Raw genomic sequence first — 21,986 nt, 5'->3', positions numbered from 1 at the left:
CAAAAAAATAAACTCAAAAATTTACAAAACAATTAACAATATACAACATGCACATTCATTGTATTAGAAAGCTAGTTTGGGAAGAACTAAAAGTAATATGCATATTTAAAAGTACTGTTAAGCAGTTTTCTTACAGTCTGATATGACAAAACTGATGTTGAATTTTGGAAATTCTTCTTTTGTATTGGGAATGGGGAAGGGTAAAATCTTTTCTCCCCAGATGTCTTAGAGAAAAAGTAGTTTATTTACCACTTTAAAATATTGAAATTTATCAAAATACAAAAAACAGGGAACACATGTGCACAATTTGTTGTACAAATATGGACTTCCATTTTGAAATTTAATTATTTCTTATAAGCATAAAATCATCACTTTTGTAATTTTAATATTGATTGTTCCAATCACTGTGTTCATTTACTCTATTATGACTGAAAATTTCTTATGTCTTAATTTTTTAATAAAAATTTCATAATTAAAACTACTAAAAATAACAAAATAAGTAATGAGTAATAACAATAAGTAATGCATATAAGAATTAAATTATACTTAATATATTTGGGAAGGGGCAGGGAATTTTAAAAATTGGGACAAAAGCCCAGTTTTTACTTTCATGCTGTATTATAATAATACATAGCAAAATCTTCTCTGAGAATATGAAGACATTAAAATTAAGTGCATGCATAAGATTTTTTTTGAATATTTACTATTTTATCAATTAATAATTTAAAAAAATCACTAAATCCTATTTCATTTCAAATATTTACCTTTTATTGGAACTGATATTCAAATGTATTTACAATCTATCAATCTATGAGACATTAAATGGAAGTTTTTCCTAACAACTAAATTAAACTACAAAATAAATTGTGTAGTTAGCTAACCATGGGAATTTTTATATATAAGTTCCACATTATTTTGACTCCTCAAAATGTTATGAACAAGTGACTGATTACAACAGATAAAAGACTAGCAATAACAAGGTAATGAGTTGTTCCTGTACATACAATTTGAAATATTTCGATATTTTTCCGTTTCGCCAGCGCAAATCTTACCAAGCATACTTAATAGGTGACAACATACAGTATACACATAAAAAATGTTAACAAATGTTAGTTCTAAGAATTTTTTATTTTGAAGGCATAAACATTTTAATATCATTTAAAATTTTGTAAAAAGCCAATAAATAAAGACAATAAATTTTTAAAAAGACATTAATTTAAGAATTTAATATGCTTTCATGGTTCAACATCCTGATTCGCCGGTTCATATCATGCACCTCCTAGTAGTCTCATCTCCCGTAAATTCTGCTACAAAAATCTAATTCTCTCAGTAATTATCTAAATTAATTTAAAGTTAAATCTTAATTTGGAATAAAAGTTTAAATGCTAGAATTATTTCAATTCGTACGAATAGCTTACTCAGAAATTATGTAAAATCGCAGTACTTTACTTTGTAGAGAAAGGGTTTATATTTATTTTAACTAACATTTATTTTAAGCTATCTTTTCTGTCAAGCCTTTACTTTCCCCTAGAACTGCCAATGCCAGAGTATGTAAATTGTAGTAGAACGTGCAGTGTATTCGAATTTTAGCAGAAGTAAGTTGAGTTTAAATAGAAGGGAAACGAGTTTGTATGTGTGCTTCTTGAATCGCGAGCATGAAGGTTGTTAGGTAGAAATTTAAGAACCGCGCGTTTTGGCCTGTGTGCCTATCTCGGCAGTTCGTTGAGAATCTTTTAACTGCTTAATCAGTAAGCTTGCTGAATCTCAACTGTATTTTAGAACGTGGTTAAATTAGTTACGATTTTAGAGACTCGCAGGGAGTGATCTAGTTGTTTATTCATTCTGTCATTTATTTTTAGTATCACATTTCTGTTTTGTTATACTGCCGGGTCGGCGTAGTTTGTGAGCGTCAAGTGAACGCAGCTGTTATTTCTAAAGTGGAATAAAAAGGGCTTTAAAACCCTTCTTATGAGATTGTGTAATTTACAGTTCATAGCAGTCACTACCATAGTTGCTGACAAGTTCGGGCCACGCAACACTACATTGGCGCCCGAACATCTTACGAACTTAGATGGCCGAAAACTGGATGGAAGCTCATGTACAACTCCAACAACAAGAAATGGCGAACCACTTAGAAGGATTTGAATACCTCGTCCAAACGATGAGAGCATCTATCAAGCCAAACGTCAATTTCGACGGAAAAAGAGGACAGGTCTCACTATGGTAGAAGAGTATAGGGAAATTTTTATTAGGAGAATTCGGAGGCCAAACATATACCTTTGAAAATTTTACATATCATTATTAAAGGCCTTCCCCATAGTGAAAGACCGAGCAAAGCTAGAAGCCGAATTGTATAGTTTTTATCAACGTAATATGGAAGATTTGACGGACTTTATTCTGCGAAAAGTTAAGCTGACAAACATGCTGTATGGAAAGAAACCCGACACGTAGATAACTGAAATAATCTTACCAAGATTGCTACCTGCTGTCCAAAATTCAAAATCCAAGCACCTTGCAGGAACTCTTCGAGTTGGCGGTCAAGTTCCAAAACCGAAGTATAGCGGAAAAATCTAGAGAGGCATCATATTCTCAAGGTCTCCGAAGGCAATTCTCAAATCAACAGACCGGAAACACAAATCGCTCTTATGGGGAAAAGAGCTATCAAGCCAACTCATTGAAGCTCAAAGGTCAAGGCGCAAAAAGGAAATTTGAAAACAACCGTCCGCGTAGCCAAAAGACAGAAATTGAAAAGAAAGCTTTAAACAATTAGAGGGGCCTGTAAAAGTGAAGGTCCAGACCCCGGAAGTTTCGAAAAAACCCTCAAGAAGATACTTAAACACGGTCGTGGTAAAGAATTCCCAATTACCAATTATACAAGTCCTGGTTGGCGATGTACAAGTGGAAGCCCTCATTGATACAGGGGCAGAAGGTAATTTTATGAGTGATAAATTTTTTAGGAAGAATTTTAATAGGTTACGGTTATTTAAAAATAAAAACACAGAAATTATAGCTGCCCAAGGAAAAATTTGTCAATGTATCGGGAAATTATCATTAAAAATACAGATAAAAGAGGAGAGCCTTAAAATATTAATTTTTGTGGTGAAAAATTCACAAAGTCATCTTAGGCATGGAGTTCTTAAAGGCCGCAAAAGCCAAGCTAAATTTTCAGGAGAATTCCATCATGCTGGAGATGGATCAGAGGGTGGTGGAGCCAGTGGAAGAACCTCAGCTATACTTGAGCCATTTGAGCGTCCAGGAAAGCCAAGCCATCCAGCAGGTGGTGAGTACTTTTTCAAACTTGTTTTCAGAACGGCCTGGTAACTGTCAAATTGTAACGCATGATATACAACTAACTGCCGATAAACCCTGTAGGACTAAACCCTACCAGTATGATAAACAGAAAGAGCAAATTATTGAGGAACACATTCAGGAAATGCTGCAGAACCAGATAATAATGCCCATAAATAGTGAGTACGCGAATCCAGTCGTACTATGTAGGAAAAAGAACGATTTCCCTCCTTCGGATAAAAGGGCTTGGAGGTTTGCTATCGATTACAGAAAGCTTAATAGTATTACTAAGTTCCTGGTTTACCCTTTGCCGGTAATAGAGGAAATTATTAGAAAGATTAAGTCTACGAGATACATGACTACGTTGGACTTAACGTCTGGGGCTACTATCAAATAGCTATGAAACCTGATGATAGACATAAAACCACGTTTATAACAAAATCGGGCAAAAATTTTTACGCATGAACTTTGGGTTGTGTGGTGTCCCGTCAACATTCCAGAGAGCTATGGACATTGTTCTAAAGCCTGTCCTACGAAAATCGACTTTAATCTATCTAGATGATATAATTATAACGAATAGTACGTTGGAACAACATATTAAAGACTTAGAAGAGGTTTTTAAATTATTAAAAGAGGCCGGTCTTACAATTAACGCATCAAAATGCAAGTTCGCGACTAAAGAACTTAAATATCTGTGTTATAAAATTTCGCAAAAGGGTATAAAAACTCAGGATTCAAAAATAAAAGCCATCAAGAATTTCCCACCTCCCAACACCGCCAAGAAACTTTCTTCTTTCCTTGGGTTACGTTCTTATTATCGGTCGTTCATAAAAGATTTTGCTAATATTGTTGAACCCTTGTTAGTAATTAAAAGAAAGAAAGGTAAATTTATGTGGACAGCAGAAGCAAATACTGCATTAAAAGAAAAGAGGTTAAAAGAAGCACTCATCAATGCTCCTGTTTTGAAATTCCCGGAAGGGGACGAAAACCTGGAAATTGCAGCAGATGAGTCGGACTATGCCGTAGGTGCGGTTCTCATGCAAAATGGCCATCCTTTGGCATTTTTTAGTAAAACTTTAAACCCTACGCAAAGGAATTATACAGCTACAGAGAGAGAACCATTAGCCGTATTAATGGTTGTAAACAAATTTCGAGTTTATTTCGGCAAAGCGCCAGTAACAGTCTTTTCGGATCATGCGGCTGTTGGTAGACTTTACTTGGGGAAAAACCTAACGCCCAGGTTTATAAGATGGGCTTTAAAACTTCAAGAGTATAACCTAGTAATTAAATATAAACAGGGTAAGGAAAACAATGTTGCTGACGCACTATCTCGTATAAAACTGGACGATGAAGGAAATGAACTCAAATGCGCTGTGTTGACCTCGAAAATTTTAAATTCTAGAGAAACAATTATTGCTGAATTGAAAGCTGATCCTGAATTTGGAAGTATTAATGCTTATTTAAAAGATCCTGAAATCTTTGAACATACAGATGGTGCCGCAATAAGAAGTAGAGCAGAAAACTATGAAATAATAGATAATTTATTGTTTTATACGAAATCAACAAACAAAATTTTTGAGTATAGACCAGTCACCCCAGCCTCGCTTCGATTGAGCATTTTGAAGGAATTACACGACGCGTAAACAGCGGGTCATTTAGGGGTCAGAAAGACTATAAAAAGGGTACGCGAGGTGGTATATTTCCCACAATTATACAAAATAGTAACTGTGTATGTCAGGTCCTGCAATCAATGTCAATTAATAAATGATATTAATTACAGCCCAGCCGGGTACTTAAATAGCATTCGCACTACATTTTCAAATGAAATTTTAGGCACAGATCTTCTTGGTCCTTTCCCCCAGAGTGAGTTAAATAAAAATCGTTTTCGTTTAGTAATTGCAGATCATTTTTCAAAATGGACAGAAATTGTTCCACTTAAACGCACGTCAGCCAAAACAGTTGCAGATGCATTCTTACACAGGTACATTTTAAAATACGGTGCACAGATAAAAGTCATTAGCGATAACGGTAAACAATTCGTTAGCCAAATTTTTGAAAACATTTGCTCTGGACTTGGCATACGCCATATCAAAATGGTTCCGTATAGATTACAGGCAAACATCGCAGAAAAAGTTAATAAAAATATTGTAAAAATAATTTGAAGTTATGTTAGCACACATCACAAGCACTGGAATGGTTACATAAATGAGTTAGCTTATGCTTTAAGAACAGCAAATCATGATACTACTGGAAAAACTCCAGCAGAATTATTTTTAGGACGCAAGTTAATTACGCCACTAGATAAATTATTCTTTGTGCAACAAAGGGAAGAAGAATTTAAGCAAAAAGATATACAGAAACTTATTGATCAGGCGGTTAAAAGTTCAAATACGGCAAGAAATAGACAGAAACTTTACTATGATCGAAAACGCCATGAAGCAGATTTTAAAGTAGGGGATAAAGTGTTAAAGCGGAAATTTTCTTTATCAAGTGCCCCAGATAATTTCACTGCAAAATTGGCACCAAAGTTTGAAGGCCCCTATGTAATACAGGAAATCAAAGGAGTCGTATTGTACCTTAAGAACGAGAGAGGGGAAACCTGTAAAGCAAGTCCCGACCAGGTAAAAAAATATTATAATCAAAATGATTTTGAAATCCTTAAAAGTTTCTTGCAGGATTCAAGTGCAAAAGAAGTGGAAATTCCAGAATTAACGCCACCCGCTCCACCACCCAAGAAGCAGAGAACAGAAGAGGAACCTAGCCCTTCTACAAGTCATTCTAGGGTCCCGAAAAGAAGGAAGGAAAATGGTCACACTCCAGCATTCAAGAAGTGCAGGAAATCAATGCTCTCTCATAAAGAATCTTTGGTAAACAGGAAAAGACCAGTTACAACTTCCCACAGTAGAAAATCTGCGTTCTGGAAACCACTTCCAGGGCCAGATAGTCAGGAGCAAACAAGGCCGCTGTTCACGAGAAGAAAAAGACAGCAAGAGAAAAGAAAAGATTGGCACCAGCAGAAAAAATTCAAGCAAGAATCCAGACCGGAGGCCGCCAAGACCAGCCGTCCAGGGGCCAAACGGAGAAGACAGGAACCCGAAGACTACCACCCCAAGAGGCCGACGTACAGAGGGCGAAAAAGGAACGTCAGCATGGAGGAAACTCAAAGAAACCAAAAGCGGAGATTAACTTCCATGAACTCTGTAACTTGGGATCAATTTTGCCAGAAGAGGATGTCAGAGTTCCAAGCATCGAAAACTCAAAGTTAAAATCTTCTATAAATTTTTCTTTTGTTCTGAAATGTTATGCGTAAATACGAAGTTCTATGTGTTGACGGAAGACAATTTGTCTCGGTTGAGACTTTGCTTTGTTTTACTTTATTTAGCTAAGTGTAAAATCTAAGAGCAAGCAGTTCGAGTTGGTCGAAAGACTGGTTCTGTTATGTTAAAGCCAAAATTTGGCCGAAAGTAAAATAACTTCGTATTCTTGTATTAATGTAAAATTTAGTTTCAGTGCCGTCAGCTTGGCGAAGAAAGCATGAAGTAAATTTTTATTTTCTCTTATTAATTTTATGGTAAATTGTAAAAATCATATATGTTAGAATTTTGTAAATATAGGTAAATACTTGAAAGTTACGTAAAAGTAGAATTTAGTCTAGAAGCATAAAATTTTAGATGCTAAAAGTAAAATGCTCAAAAGAAACGAGTTGAAATCTAAGTATTAAACAGTAAATAAAATGATGCTTTAGAGCAAAAGCCTGCATGTCTAAAGATAAATGAGGGGGAATTTAGAATGAATGTGTTTTGGAGGGTTCTCCACCTACACTTGAATTTTAAGAATGTTAAACATAGCTCATCGAGTTTCAGTACGTTGGATTAAGGTGTGTCAGATTTGGTCGTTTGAATTCCAACAAATCATTGTGGTTAGGGGAAGTGTTGTAATACAAAAACATGAAGATTCCCGTTTGACACCACACATGGTGGAGAACCAGGGTAAAGTTAAATTCATGTTTGAATATTTGAATGAATGTGAATGTAAGCAATTAATTAAGGAAAAGAAAAGGATCGAAAACGAAAACGTTATCCAGTGTTAAGAAAGTGTAAATCATAATGTATTTAGAATATACTGATACTTATTCCTTCCAGATGCTGGAAGAAAGAGAAAAAGATTGATTGATGAAGACCAATTACCAGAAAGGATCCTGTAAGAAAATATGGTATTTTAATCATCTACAGAAACCATTGTAATTAATTGTTTTAGACAAAAGTTTGTTTTATGTAAACAGAGCTCTTGAGTTTTAGGTCAGAATATGGAAACTTTTTCAACAGGTCGTTTCTAGGACCTGCTTCCAAGTTTACCAAATTCTAGCAGCGGCAAATGTAGGGTTTATATTTATTTTAAGTTTAAGCTATCTTTCCTGTCAAGCCTTTACTTTCCCCTAGAATTGCCAATGCCAGAGTATGTAAATTGAAGTAGAACACGCAGTCTATTCAAATTTTAGCAGAAGTAAGTTGAGTTTAAATAGAAGGGAAACGAGTTTGTATGTGTGCTTCTTAAATCGCGAGCATGAAGGTTGCTAGGTAGAAATTTAAGAATCGCACGTTTCGGCCTGTGTGCCTATCTCGGCAGTTCGTTGAATCTTTCAACTGCTTAATCAGAAAGCTTGCTGAATCTCAGCTGTATTTTAGAACGCAGTTAAGTTAGTTACGATTTTAGAGCCTCGTAGGTAGTGATCTAGTTGTTTATTCATCCTGTCATTTATTTTTAGTTTCACATTTCTGTTTTGTTAAACCGCCGGTTCGGCATAATTTGTGAGCGTCAAGTGAACGCAGCTGTTATTTCTAAAGTTTAATAAAAAGGGCTTTAAAACCCTTCTTACGAGTTTGCGTAATTTACATTTCATAGCAGTCACTACCATAGTTGCTGACAAGTTCGGGCCACGCATCACTACAACTTCACTAGTGCACTCTTATTAGAATTGATGAATTTAATCCTTTACTTTGACTTTTCTATATTTTAGCCTTTGGGTGAGCAGTGTGATTGCATCCTAATTGACTTAATTACCACGAAAGGCCTTAGGGCATAAAATTGAACTATCTGGTAAAAATTCTATGTAACTGTATGCCAGTATTGAAAGAAACAATCAGTCTGATAAGAAATGGCTGCAATTTGTTTTGAAAATGAGGCATTGAAAAGTTCCAAGCGAGGATATTCCATTTGGCATCAGTTGTACCATTATTGGCAACTTTATCGCCTGTGGTGGCAAAATGGAAAAGTGCTAATATTTCATACAAATTAATCTTTTTAATAAATTAAGTAATAATGCCTTTTTTTGTACTACAGTTGTTATGTGAAAGCGCTAATAATATTGAAAGATCTCTTAAATGCAGTATATTTACATGCAACTATCACAAGTCCTTATAACTAGTTATAATTTAAAATGAAAACCAATTTAGCTCTTCGGCAGTTGCAAGTTTAAGCAGTTCTTTTTTGCCAAATATGTGTGTGATACCTGTCAGTTGTAAATTTGTAATGACAGTTGTGTTTGTTTGCACTCACTATATTGCATAACTGGAACACAAGCTGAGCTCATTGATGACCATTAAAAGGTTAAATATTATAACAAATACAAGATTACTAAAACAAAACTGCCTCATAAAATGTGTATAATTTTGACACTAAATTTATATCCTTGTTAATGAAAGAAGGGGAACTGCCCTTTACACAAAATTGTGGAAATGGCCATTGGTAATGTCGATGTAACGTTGTGCTTGATTAGTCAACCAGCGAGATATGTAAGCAGCTCTACTGGGGAATGGCAGCAAGAGAATTTTCATGGTCTGCTGTAGCTCTTCGGTGTGCGGGGACTGAGTACACCTGAATACATAATATACATAATATATATTAAATTATTTCTACAAATGAAAATCACACGGAGAAAGGTTTAAGCAAATGTGGTGACCAGGAGACTTTACTACCTCTTCTCACTGAACATCTCATGAACTCTGAACTCATGACAAGCTTGGATATATGGTAGGCATTGCTGCTCATCTTGCTGAAAATATCCATAAGGTCATTCATCTTCTGTGATTGACCCTCAAAAGGATTAAACTAACTCTGGAATTGTGAGTATTCTTAACAAGATTTCATTGTATTTTGTTCACTATTTGAATCAGCAATTTAATATCAGGCTTACATTTCTTGAAACTTACAAAATGTGTTATTTTGGGTTTCATATAAATGACTAATTTAATGATTTCTCATCTCTTAATAAAATTAAGTTTGCTCCTTTTTTTTCCATAAAGGAGGAAATATGTACTAAATTTTATAAAAAATTTGCAAACGTCAAAATTTTGAACAAATTTTTTGATTTAACATCAGGAAAATTAAGAATATTTTGTTATGATCATTCTCAAATACTTGATAATGCCAAAATGCTATATTACTGTGACAGTTTAGATGACATTTAACATTGTTCCCCCTTCTTTCAAAGTTATATATGAGTTGCTAAAACTCTCCCAGTTTCAATCTGACATTGGCCTTTCTTTTTCAGGAACCTATTCTGATTGCCATGCCTTTTCCTAACAAATGTTAAAATTCTGCCTTTTTTTTTTTTTTTTTTTTTTTTAAATAAAAATACCACATGAGCAATGGACTATGTATCTCTTATACATATTGAACTTTCATTGCCAAAATTGTCATACTGCCATTTGAAGAGAGATGGCAATCCCAACCTGGTATAGAAGGCTGCATTTTACTGCTATAGATTCATGAGCGCATTCTGGATTAAAATGCATATAATAATACACATAAAACATTTAATTCCTTTATTCTCAAAAATATTTTGGACCACCATAAACTGTGTGAACTGAATCAGCAAATACACATCCAAGTCTATATTACTTAACTAAATAATTTAGAAACAAAGGGAAAAAAAAATTCAATAAAAGTATGCTTATTATTACGACAAAATAATGTAAAATAGTTTAAATCAAATTCTCTTCCTCACGGAAAATAAAAGAGAAATTTTTACTTGCACTTCATGAGACAGAATTCGATTTAAACTTCTTATTTATTTATTTATTTTCAACATTGCTTATCTATATATCTGTCTAAATATACTTCAATACAATTACTTAAAGAAGTGACTCAAACGGCTTACACTTATTTTCTAATACGAAATTTTACATAAGTTGTCATCAATTAAGAGATTCATTAGAAAAAAATTTCTAATGAATTAAGAGATCACTAGAAAAAGAAATAAAATGAATTACAGAACACTCACTCATTACAATTCTCAATTTTATACAAATCCAAACCTGGAAGTTTGCTCCAGCCCTAAAATAAGAAATTTGTGAATAAAATGACTAATTTCATAAATATGAAAGTAACATAGAGTGCGTCAAAAAATAATTTGGACAGAACAAGCTTTCAGAATTTTTTTCAAAAAAGTAATTAAATATTTAATTTAAACGAGATACTTTTATTACATGCAATATCTTGGAACTGAACAAAATAACCAGGGTGTTGGGTAACCCAGGTTCCTGACTAGGGCACATGGAATGGTTTTACAATTATTAATAATGATGTGAACAAGATATCTGTCATCTTTGGCACTACAGAGCAGGGCCATTTGATATTTCAAGTTGCTCTATGTGGCCCTCTTGGATCAACAGACTGCAAAATTCTCGTAAGTTACTGAATCTCGGTCAACAGAAACAGCTGCTATGTAGTAAATAATTCCTGATCCTGGAGGCTATGATTTTTCTCATTACGAGACATGGTGGTATGAATTCTTTCTTTTTACATGAAACATAACACACACTTATACAAAAAAACAAACAGTAAAACATGATTTCCTAATGAAAAATCAGCATTTCAGGTTTGCTTTTCTGTTTTGTTTCATTATTTCAAACCTGCAATGAGCACATGACAGGAATATTTGTGATAAATGATAAATGCTAATAATTTCTGCACAGCAGCACGTGCTAGTTTTCAAGAAAAGTTCAGGTTTGTTCTGTGATTTCTTCATGATGAAGCAATTTATTGGCCAACAGTATAATTTTTAAATATCACACGTTTCATACATGAATAATTTTTGAAAAAGTCATATAATTTCCCCTTTAGGTTAATAATACATTATGAAAAACTAGAACATAAAATGTGCCAGCAGTCAGTTTTTTAGTAAGTAGCATTAAAGAACTTTTAACAATAGCATAAAATAAAAAACGATTTTCATATAAACACAAATGGCTTGTCAAAAATGAATAAATGCATAAATGGAATGCAAAGTACTGATAAAAATTTTTTGAAGGAAAAGGAATTTTTGTTAATATTATTGGAGTTCTTCTTGATAAAAGTTTTGATTGAGACATAAAAGAAAACTCTGATTTGTGAATTGATTGCAAAAACTATATATGTTTACTCAAAGAAATAGAAACACAAATTGCAAAAGTTTCAAATAATTATATAAAAAAATCAGTCCATCTAACTGAAAAGATTCTTGAGTTGGTTGAATCAATTTTTGCATATGATTTCTTTTAAAATGCTCAATATAGAGGTTCAACCTTTTAAAAGAAATTGGAAAAGATAAAGAATTAATGAACAAAACAAACAGAAAAATTAGCTAGCGATTAAACCGAAGTTAATAATTAACCAGCAAATGTTTATTGCTTATAATCTTTAAAGATGAAGTGCACTATACAAACACAAGCAAGAATAGGAATAAAAAAATATATCAAATCCTACAGGCCAAATTTCATCATTGGGCATCCCTAATGTATAAAAAATTCGACTGAGCACTTCAGTATCTTTAGTTCCATCAAAAACTTTTTCTTTCAGTAACAGTTCAGCAAAAATACAGCCAGCAGACCTAAAAGAGGAAATAAGTATCTTTTAATTACACAACAGAAGCACATTAAAGTTATATATATATATATATATATATATATATATATATATATATATATAATGTATATAACTTACACACACATATATACTGAGATGTTATATGTGAAGCCCTGAATTTTTTACTAGTTCTTTTTCATCGAAATTCAAACTGTAGTTCCTAACAGTGGGGAAAGGAGAACATTTCTATTTGAAGGTAGGTGAAATACAAAGTGTCTGAAAAAAATGTCACATTGTGTTCACAAGCACATGAAATTGTAAATCACAAGCTATCAAGTAGTAAAATCACAAGCTGCAGTGTGTAGTTTAATGTTCTCGAGATGAAGAATCCAAGAAAATTTTGAGTCAATAATAATACTAAGATATTTTATTATTTTAATTGTTTTGATTCTACTGTCTTCAATATTTTCAATGTTTTTCAGAATTTTCTTGCTTGGTTTATGTAGTACTTGAGAATTCTGGTGTAATATTTTTGGATCTTCCCATTTAATAGTAAAGCGAATCATCAATGGTTAGTGCATTCTAAAATTTCTGTTTTTGCAGATGATGTAGCATTCGTAATGTGTGGCAATACACTAAATGCACATCCCATGGGAAGGATCCGAGGGTCAAAAACTCCTCTTACCATTAAACTACTTGAGTGGACTTTCAGCTTGTCAGTATTTTAAGTGGCCTCATGCCACACAGACATTATACAACAAACATTTATGCCTCCACTGAAATTTGAACCAGGGACAGCAGCCAACACTGTTAATTGCTAAACTGATTGGGGTTACAGGCTAATAGAAAATATAATAATATTCAAGCACAAAACATAAAATATGAGATTTTATCTAATCTTTCTCAATTTGCTGATTTAGCTTTTGGAAGTCTTGACAATAACAGACATTAATATGACACAATTTTTTCAGCAAAATTTATAGGCTATATAAAAAGGGGATGCTTATATTAAAGTTAATAAACAAATCACGGAGGAAGTAATAGATGGAGAGGCCCTGACACTTGTTTCTCCCATTGCTAGTTTGAAAAAAGCTATGAGTTTCAACATATCCAGCAGTAAACATTCTGCAGTTACATCTAAAATACACTATATTCTCATGTGTATAATCCACCCTATTTTTTCACAAAAATGCAGATGAAAATTAGTGATGCAGTTTATACATACAGATAATTAGAAACAGGTACATACGAATATGTGGAAACACAACAGTGCTTATTTAACTGATCGAATATAAAATTCATTGCTGCTAGGTGAATGTTACATCATACTGTTTAAATTTAACTGTTTAAGCTAGTCATTAAAAAAAAAAAAAAAAAAAAAATCAGGCAAACAATTTAGCTATAAAAGCATATTTTAAACTGGAAGTATATGACTCTCTGATGAAATTAGAACTGAGCTCCAGCATGTGCTTTTGTCGTGGATGAATCCAATGTACAATGGTAGAAAAGTATTAACTGTGGAATATCCAAAGCTTTAGATGGTTCTGAGCATGATATGCTGTGGGATACTGGGAGTGAAGGTTACTACTCTAGAGGTTCCAACAATGACGGTAAATAAGAGGTGCTGAACACTGAAACATGAGATTACTGGATTTTAAAATTTTTGTCTAAAATACTTGGTATGGATTTTCCCTACTAACTTATTATATAACACATAGGTGGAACCCCACTATTTTTAACATTTCTTTAAGAAAATCATTTAGGGAAGTCGTTACAGTAAAAAAGATATCAGAGACAAGATCTTTCCTTTCTACTTTGTAATCAAATAAAAAAAAAACAGCAAATATTAATCTATTTTCTATCTATCATTTGATGTACAAAGGGTCTTTACATATTTTTAGAATGATTCTGGGACTGTTTAATTAATATTTAAAATGCAGAGAGTACTTTTTTATATGTTCGGTCCAATAGCCTTCTTTCTGGACTGTAAGTCTACACTGTAATTCCCCTGATACAAGGGCTTTTCATTAAATTTCCAGAGGTACTGATTTTCTTTCCTCTAATACTACTTTCCAAAGTCCAACAATAGTGGTGGGTTTGCACTTATACATTGCCCACTGCTTATTAAAATCACTTCTTTTCCACACATATTTGAGTTTATTAAGCAGCTGAGTTTGAAAAATGATGATTTACATATCGAAAAAAGTTATACAGTACAAAGTCTGAAATCCAGACATCCATTATCCAGAATGATCTAAAATCCAGTCCTTAAAACCACCAACAGCACTTTTCTCGTAGGCTTTACGCATGCGCATTTGATTCCCCCTTCCGCACATAATAAAACATCTGGAGAGTCCCGATTCTTAATTTCACTTCGACACTAAATAAAATACCTTGTTTTTGAAGAAAGAATCATTTTAGCATAAATTTGTAGGATCAGTAATTTGGTTCCGTTGCTGCGTATCTCCTTGGCACGCATCTCAAAATGAAACATTCCACAGATACATCATTGATCTGACTCTAACCTAGCGAATCATTATTTATTATACTTTCCTTTCATCATTGCATGTTTATCAAAATATGACAACTTGAGTAATGACTCATATAGCGATGCCTAAGCAATTTTTTTAATGTTAGTAATTGAATAATAAAGAAGTATGGTAACCTTTTATGTTGACATTATGCTTGGCGATTATTACAGATTTAAGTTAAATGCATTAAAAATGTTGACGATGGAAAATTTACCGAAAATTTTTTTCCATATGCTAAAAATATATTTTGTTGATGATACTCATAGACCTAAAGATTACATTTAGGGCTATTTGAATTAAGAATAACTGATTTGTTATTCAAATAAACCCAGAACCAGCGTCAGGGCTCGTATGGCCACAGAGAGTCGCAGAATTTAGGACCCACAGAGACTGCATCAAGCGGTAAGATATCTAGCGCTGGCCCTCAATAAGGCTTAAGTATATATGGGAATTTAATAATAATTTGACAAGCCTTAAGCATGTGCAAGAAATAAACATAAGTATAATAAATAACTAATACAATTCAGGCTTAATTGTCTCAGTGCACGATAGAATTTAAAAGGAACAACTTGTCGTTAATTAAAACACAATAACACGCCGAACAAATACTAATTCAGAAGCCAAACAACAAAAATCAGGAACAAGCTCAAACAACAAAAACATATTTTCACAGAAATTTTGAAAATATAACACTGATTTTTGTCGTTTGACTTCCGAATTAGAACTTGTCATTAGTCACCAAGCTCATGATGCTTAGCCAAATATGTATAGTGAAGGATAGCTAAATTTGATGATGATAGCCACTAATTTTAATGGTTTTCGGATATCGCAAAACAAAGGTGAAATTTTCCAATTAATGGATTTTGTAAAGAAATGTGGAGAAGCGTTAATAAATGAAGATGATATGAAAGAAGTTTTTCATTGTGATGACAATGCTTCTCAATCATCAATCAATTAATGAATGGCGAAATCGGTAGTATGGTTCTAAATCTAGAAAATAGCACTACCGATAATGAAGAAAGTGATAGAGAAGTTACTGAAAACGAGAAAATTTCGATTGACAAGTTAGTTGGAATTCTTGAAACAACAGTTACAGGACTTCAGTAATGTAACTAAACAAGAGATTATATCTGTCTACAGAATTAAAGAGAAAGTATTAGCACCCAAAAAAACGAAGCAACTTAAACAACTTACATTGAAAGAAATGTTTAATAAAGTAAACAAATAAATATTAAGGTTTTTTTTTTTTTTTTTTTTTTTTGCAGATTTTGATACCCTTTAGATCATAAATACTTCATTATTTTATAAATCACGATTTCAAATTTTTAATTTTATAATTTTTACATGCCATTTTACTAGATTTAAACTGATTATCTAATATCCGGAAAAATCTCAAATCCAGAATTGCGGAAGTTAAAAGTTAGTACAAAGTCCGGGTTTCGGACTTTGTACTAACTTTTAAACTTTTAAGCAATAATAGCAACTAACAATTATTATGTTAATTGATCCTAAAATAATAATTAAATATGAACACTAAAATTAAATTATTTGTGCAGTTTTGAAATTCATTTATTAAATTTTTATAAAAATATTTTTAAAATTATGGTTTCAATGAAACTTTCTTAAAATTTGCAATGCTTTTCTACATTTGTTTGATGATGGCATGTCATCACTCTTTACTGTATCATATTTTCACTATCAGTTTTTGCAGTTCTTTTAATACTTTCATAATCAAATTTTACACATGTTGTTTCAATATTGCTATGAATTAAGACAGATTACAAAAATAAATCGTCAGAACTTCCCTCACTGATGTCAGAAACATTAGCTCTAAGTTTGCAGTTCCTTTGAAGCTTTCTAATCAAAAGCCCCATTTTTGAAAATAACTTTTAGCTCATTTTAAGAGATTAACCCCTTGCATTAATCATAATATACATACTCTTACAGAGATATTGACTTATCTCCTTTGTAGTGCTTGCTTTTCACAAAATTCAGTTTCCTCATTTACTAAACAATATCTTTTCTGTAATGACATTTGAAAGCTTTTATAATATCCTAAAATTAAAGGTTGAATGTTAGAAGCTGTATTTGTAAGAGACACTAACACTTTTTAGAAAGAGCAGTGTGTGCTGCACAGTCATCTAATTAGTAAAGCTATATTTTTCCTTTTTGAGTTCTCTGCCCTATTTCAAAAGAAAATCAGTAAAAATACTACTTTTCATCTATGATTCTTGTTGTCGCGGTAAGTCAGAAGTGAATTTTTAAACAACTCAACTTTTTTTTTTTATTGCTTTCTTTTTCTCAGGTTTTTCTGCTTTTGTCAATAATCAGTGCTATCTTTTTAATAATTGGGCTCACACTGCAAATTAATAAAACAGTAACATATTCCTTCAGTTTTAAAATGAACCACAGTTTCATTTTTAAATATTAATATAGATTCTGGCAATGTTCTGTAATGTAGTCATTTTGTCTGTAAATTTTGAGTGACCTGTATCCATTTAGCAGCCTAAGTAGAACATCTTTTATTCAGTTATCAACTGCATTGATAGTAAGCTTCTTCATTCTCACCCTATAACTTCTGATTAATAACGGTGGATTTCTTTTTCTCCAAACCCTCAGACACATATCAGTTGATATAAAATTCTCTCCTAGCATTTAGTGAATTAGTGAAAAATGCTCTAGAAACATTCTTCAGCTTTATATCTTGAAGCCATTCTAAAAAATCAATTTCACTATCTCTTGACTTTCTACGGCTTTTGCTCTTTTGATATTTGCATTTTTATTAGTTCTTTGTTCACTACAATTCCTATGTTTTAGTAAAATGCATGACACTGTTTGGAAAATCCCAAGATGAAATGTAGTTTTTCTCTGGCTGGATAAAATCTCTTAATATTTTATTCTTTCCTTTCAGTCTTTTCGCTTGGCATTTCGACAAGTTACAAGTTAAGCACACAAGAAATTAAAGAAAGAGGAAGGAAGGTTTCTTCCAGGTGTTTATTCAAATTTCAAAATTTACATTTCCAGCCCGCAGAAAAATTTCCCTTTAATCTGCTACTTCATGAAGTACAAGTATGATAAGCACTTTCTTTGCTTTTCAGTCTACAGTTACCACTCCCTTTTCATTCAAAGCCTCTTAATGTATGGTAATGCTTACAAGTATTTCATGAACTTATAAACTCTGTATGAAATTAATATATTGATACCAAGTGGAGGATTTTGAAGGTAGAAACCTTAAAAGATGGGATAAAGAAGTTACACTTTCATCTTCTATCAGCTGGTATTCGAGAAGGAAGCCTCATTCATTTACAATGCCTCTAGCGAAATGCTTTTGTTAACCTTCTGCTGTTCTGAAGTCCATTGCAGATAAAAAAAAAAAAAAAGTTTTTGTCAAGCCTGTTTTATTGAAGCAATATATACCAGAATGATAAAGCCACAGGGCAATATATGTTAAATATGTTAAATGGATGAAAATACAATCTTTGATATATAAAAGTAAGATATTCTGTCACTAATGATCTTAGTTTAATAAGCATTGGAGATGTGTTTAGTAAATTATTATTATTATTATTATTATTATTATTGATTAGAATGTATTTGTTTCGGTTCTTGGGCATCTGAGCATAATAAATGCCTGAGTTTATTAACCAGTGAGTCAATAAGCAGAGGATACTGCATACGCAATACCACTATCAGTCTTTATTTTTTCAAGGAATGCAGTGGTACCTTTTTGAAGTATAACTTGCTGCTTTGTCTAGCTGAATTTCATCATTCCAAAGTCAATGGGATAAAGAAATTAAATTTCTTCTGAAAATAACAGATGTAAAACTTTCTTTTGATAAGTACATTGAGTTGATTTTAAGATTTTTTTTTTTTACCACTCTTCCTACTTTTAATTTCCCACTACAAGTGAACCCTGTGAAAATCATAAACCCCTAACTAAAACTTTCTTTTACATTGATGGAACCAGGTTGGTACATTTTTCTCTCTTCGATTTTGATAATAAAGACACTTTTTTTTTTTTCTTTTTTTCCCCTTTTGTTACAGTCATTTAGGTAAATCCATGCTTCATCAAGGGTCACAATTATTTTCATTTATTTCCTGCAAAATATTTTTTCATACAGGTTTCTACAAGTTATTCTGTATTGAGCCATTTTTCTTGGCAAAATACATGAATGGGAAAACTATATTTTTTACCTTTTTTAAGTTGTAAAGTTTGGTTTACTATTTTATATATTGTTGCTAAAGATGTATTAAAAGACTTTAAAACTGATTTCTGCATTGGCGAATTTTCTCTTGTTACCAATGATTTAACATTAGAAACAGTATGTACCATTTTTGTATATTCTTTTGGAGTCTTCTTTCTATATAGAAGTAATGACTCCTGTTTTTCTTTTTTAAGATTAATAATATTGCTTATATTGCACTAGAAATTTTAATACCATGCATTTTACAATATTTTTTAATTATGAAATAGGAATGTTTCTCTTCAGAAAGTGCAAAAACATATCCATCAATTCACAGCTTGTCTACATGCAATATTTTGAAAGAAGATTAACTTTTAAAGTAGCAGACGATATTTCTCCTTAACTTCTTACAATAAGCTGTTGCCAAAAATTTTTATTCCAAAACATTTGATTTTCCTAAATTCTTTCTCGAAGTCATTCAAAAAATGTGTAAACACCCTCTGTAATTTCAATATTACCTTTTTGAGAATTTTAAGATGTATCAACTTTTCCAAAATTTCATATCAATAAATCTGGAATGGTGTAATCTGATAGACAGGAGCATGAGAATGAAATTAAAAATAACTATGTAGTAAAGGCACTTTAAATAAAAATGATAATGAAATATGAGAAGAAAAATAAAAAGATTACAGAAAGAATCTAAAATCTATAAAAATTATGAGTTTGAAGAATTGAATTAAGCATACAGTAGTGAAATCTAAATTTTTTTGGAACGTTATGACCTCAAATTCAAATTACCTGTGGTGAAGTGCATGGAACATGTTCATTATAACAAAAAATCATTAGAAAAATGTTACCTCCTTATTTCCAGCTTTAAACATATTCCACTAAGCAATTTGTTAGGATAATAGTAATTGTCAGAAAGCAAGCTAAATAACTAGCAATAAATCTCAAATTATTTCGTCTTTCTCACTTATTGATACATAAAATGAGAAGCACAGCAAATCTTTATACTTAATCTATTTGTTAAATTATGCAGAAAGAATTCAAACTGCAGTGATAATAAATTTGAAAATTTAGTCACACTTTTTTGCTTCAAAACTTAGACCTGTAACGATTAACAAGCATACCCATATCATCATTTTATCTGAAATAATTTTAAGTTCCTTAAAAAAGAAAATTTTGCCAATTTCCTTCCTCCTTTTTATTCTTTAATATGAAATACATGACTTAGATAAAGGTTCCGCTATGTAGAAATATAAATACCAACTATTTACATACATTTAAGCAGATATCAAATCACAGACAGACTACAATATTCAATTTACAGTACAAAATAGGACTGCTTACTTAAATTGACATGAATTTTTCAAAAATAAGGAATTTGTTTAAATTGAAGAATCCACAAATATTCATAAATATTAAAAGTACATGGCAGGAAGAAATGAAACAGACACCAGAACTTTACCAAGGATCTTATAGGTTTAATACCGCCATACTGTTCAGTTCCATCCTAATTTTTATGCAAAACTCCCGAAGAAATGAATCCAAATACTTTCATCTCTTTTCCTCTGCCACCTAATTACTCAAGGAGACTTGTTTTACAAGAATTTTATGTGCTTCCACGCCACATAGACATTACATACTTATAAATATCCATATTTTTTCTTTCCACATTTTGGCTGTAGAACCAATCGCACAATCACTCTGTTCTCGCAGTCTTCATTTCTCTAAAATGACTGCTACCTTCTTAACGCTCTGTACAGCCATGGTTCTCTGTTCTCTGTACAGCCTGTCAAAGTCCCATGAGTTTCCTTATTATGATTTTAGGATTCTATGTGTTTTAGAAATAAAACAAAATGTTGACCAAAGCGACCACTTTTCCAATGAAATTTAATACTTAAATTTGTAACCGAACTATTTAAGTGTAATTAAACTATTTTATTCAACACCATGAACTCATGAACTGTAACCAAACTATTTTATTTAAACGCGATCTCGTGGCAATATGAAAAAACGTCAGTCGACCTCCAGCCGCCATGATGATAGTTTACTATGTTATGTTATTCAAATGTTTGATGTTCCATTTGGTATAAGTTTCATTTTTATGTATTATCTTTTGTTTGTAACCGTTCCTGTGTGCTCTGTTAATAAATCCTTTCAAAACTAGCTGGCATTAGTGTTTATTGAGGAACGGCTACATCACATTGGCGCCCAACTAAATTTGAATCCAAAATGGCGCAACAAAATGTTTAGAATTTCTGTTTGGCTTTAACAAGCCCTTACTCCCGAATTTAACTTTGAGTTGCTGGAGATCGGCTCAGTTTCTTTTCAGGTGTGGACTGCTGGTCAAAAATTCTGGAAACCAATTCTGGAATTAAAATTGTCATACCGTGCTGCTAGCACATCGAATCATCAACTGGACACTTTCAACGGAAAAGATAAGTTTTGTTTACATTATCGTTTAATCTCAGTTTAAAGTTCTTTTAAACTGATTATTTATTATATGCTGCTTCTTAAAGCAAATGTAAATTCCTTACTGAAATCTGATTTATTGATATTACATATAAGATTATTAAACGAAAGCAAACGGCTTTCTGTCAACCAAACGCTATTTCTTGAAATGTAATTTGTTATTTTAAAATGTTAATGCGCATATTAAATTGATTTGTGGATAATATTGTTTCACTGAATACATGTTTTGATGTTAAAGTTTGAATATATTCATTGACGTTGTGCATTAGAATTTATTAGTTTCGCTTCTGACTTACAGCAGCAGATGTTTGCCCCCCTCGGAATGTTTAGACTAGCGATGATTTATGATGTGTTTATGTCAAATCTTTTATTATGTTTTTATTTCCTTTGAGTGCTGTTGTTCCTCATTAAATGTTTTATTCTACATAAAATAAAATATTGTACTTGTAGATTTATCTTTCGACGAACATTTTGAGAAAATGATTATGGTATAATACTTTAAGAAAATACAATTGTTTTCCTTTAATGAATGCATGTCTTAAAAAATATTTCTTGAAGAGAAAGAAAATACTTATGAATAAAATCGAATGACTATTTAATTAAAGTAAAAGAGTTACTAAATGTGTGTTGCTTAATTAGCTAAATATTTTGTTAAGATTAAGAT

At 32.0% G+C, this 21,986-nt stretch overlaps 1 protein-coding gene across 4 annotated transcripts in view; it reads right to left on the bottom strand.

Annotated features, from left to right (window-relative positions):
• Nucleotides 1-21,986, bottom strand: part of LOC118203973 (uncharacterized) — a 159,518-nt gene that overhangs the window by 22,699 nt on the left and 114,833 nt on the right. For all 4 annotated transcript variants that reach the window (XM_085811431.1, XM_085811432.1, XM_085811433.1 and 1 more), the window contains exons 13-14: nt 12,034-12,157; nt 10,571-10,623 (exon numbers count right to left, since the gene is read on the bottom strand). In XM_085811431.1, coding sequence (XP_085667557.1) covers nt 10,571-10,623; nt 12,034-12,157 — 177 coding nt within the window. The remainder of the gene's footprint in view (nt 1-10,570; nt 10,624-12,033; nt 12,158-21,986) is intronic.

Source organism: Stegodyphus dumicola, chromosome 2 (assembly GCF_044657685.1).
Source record: "Stegodyphus dumicola isolate Sdum_Otavi_A_Nest chromosome 2, ASM4465768v1".
NCBI lineage: Eukaryota > Metazoa > Arthropoda > Arachnida > Araneae > Eresidae > Stegodyphus > Stegodyphus dumicola.
This window is presented reverse-complemented; position numbering and strand designations above follow the sequence as displayed.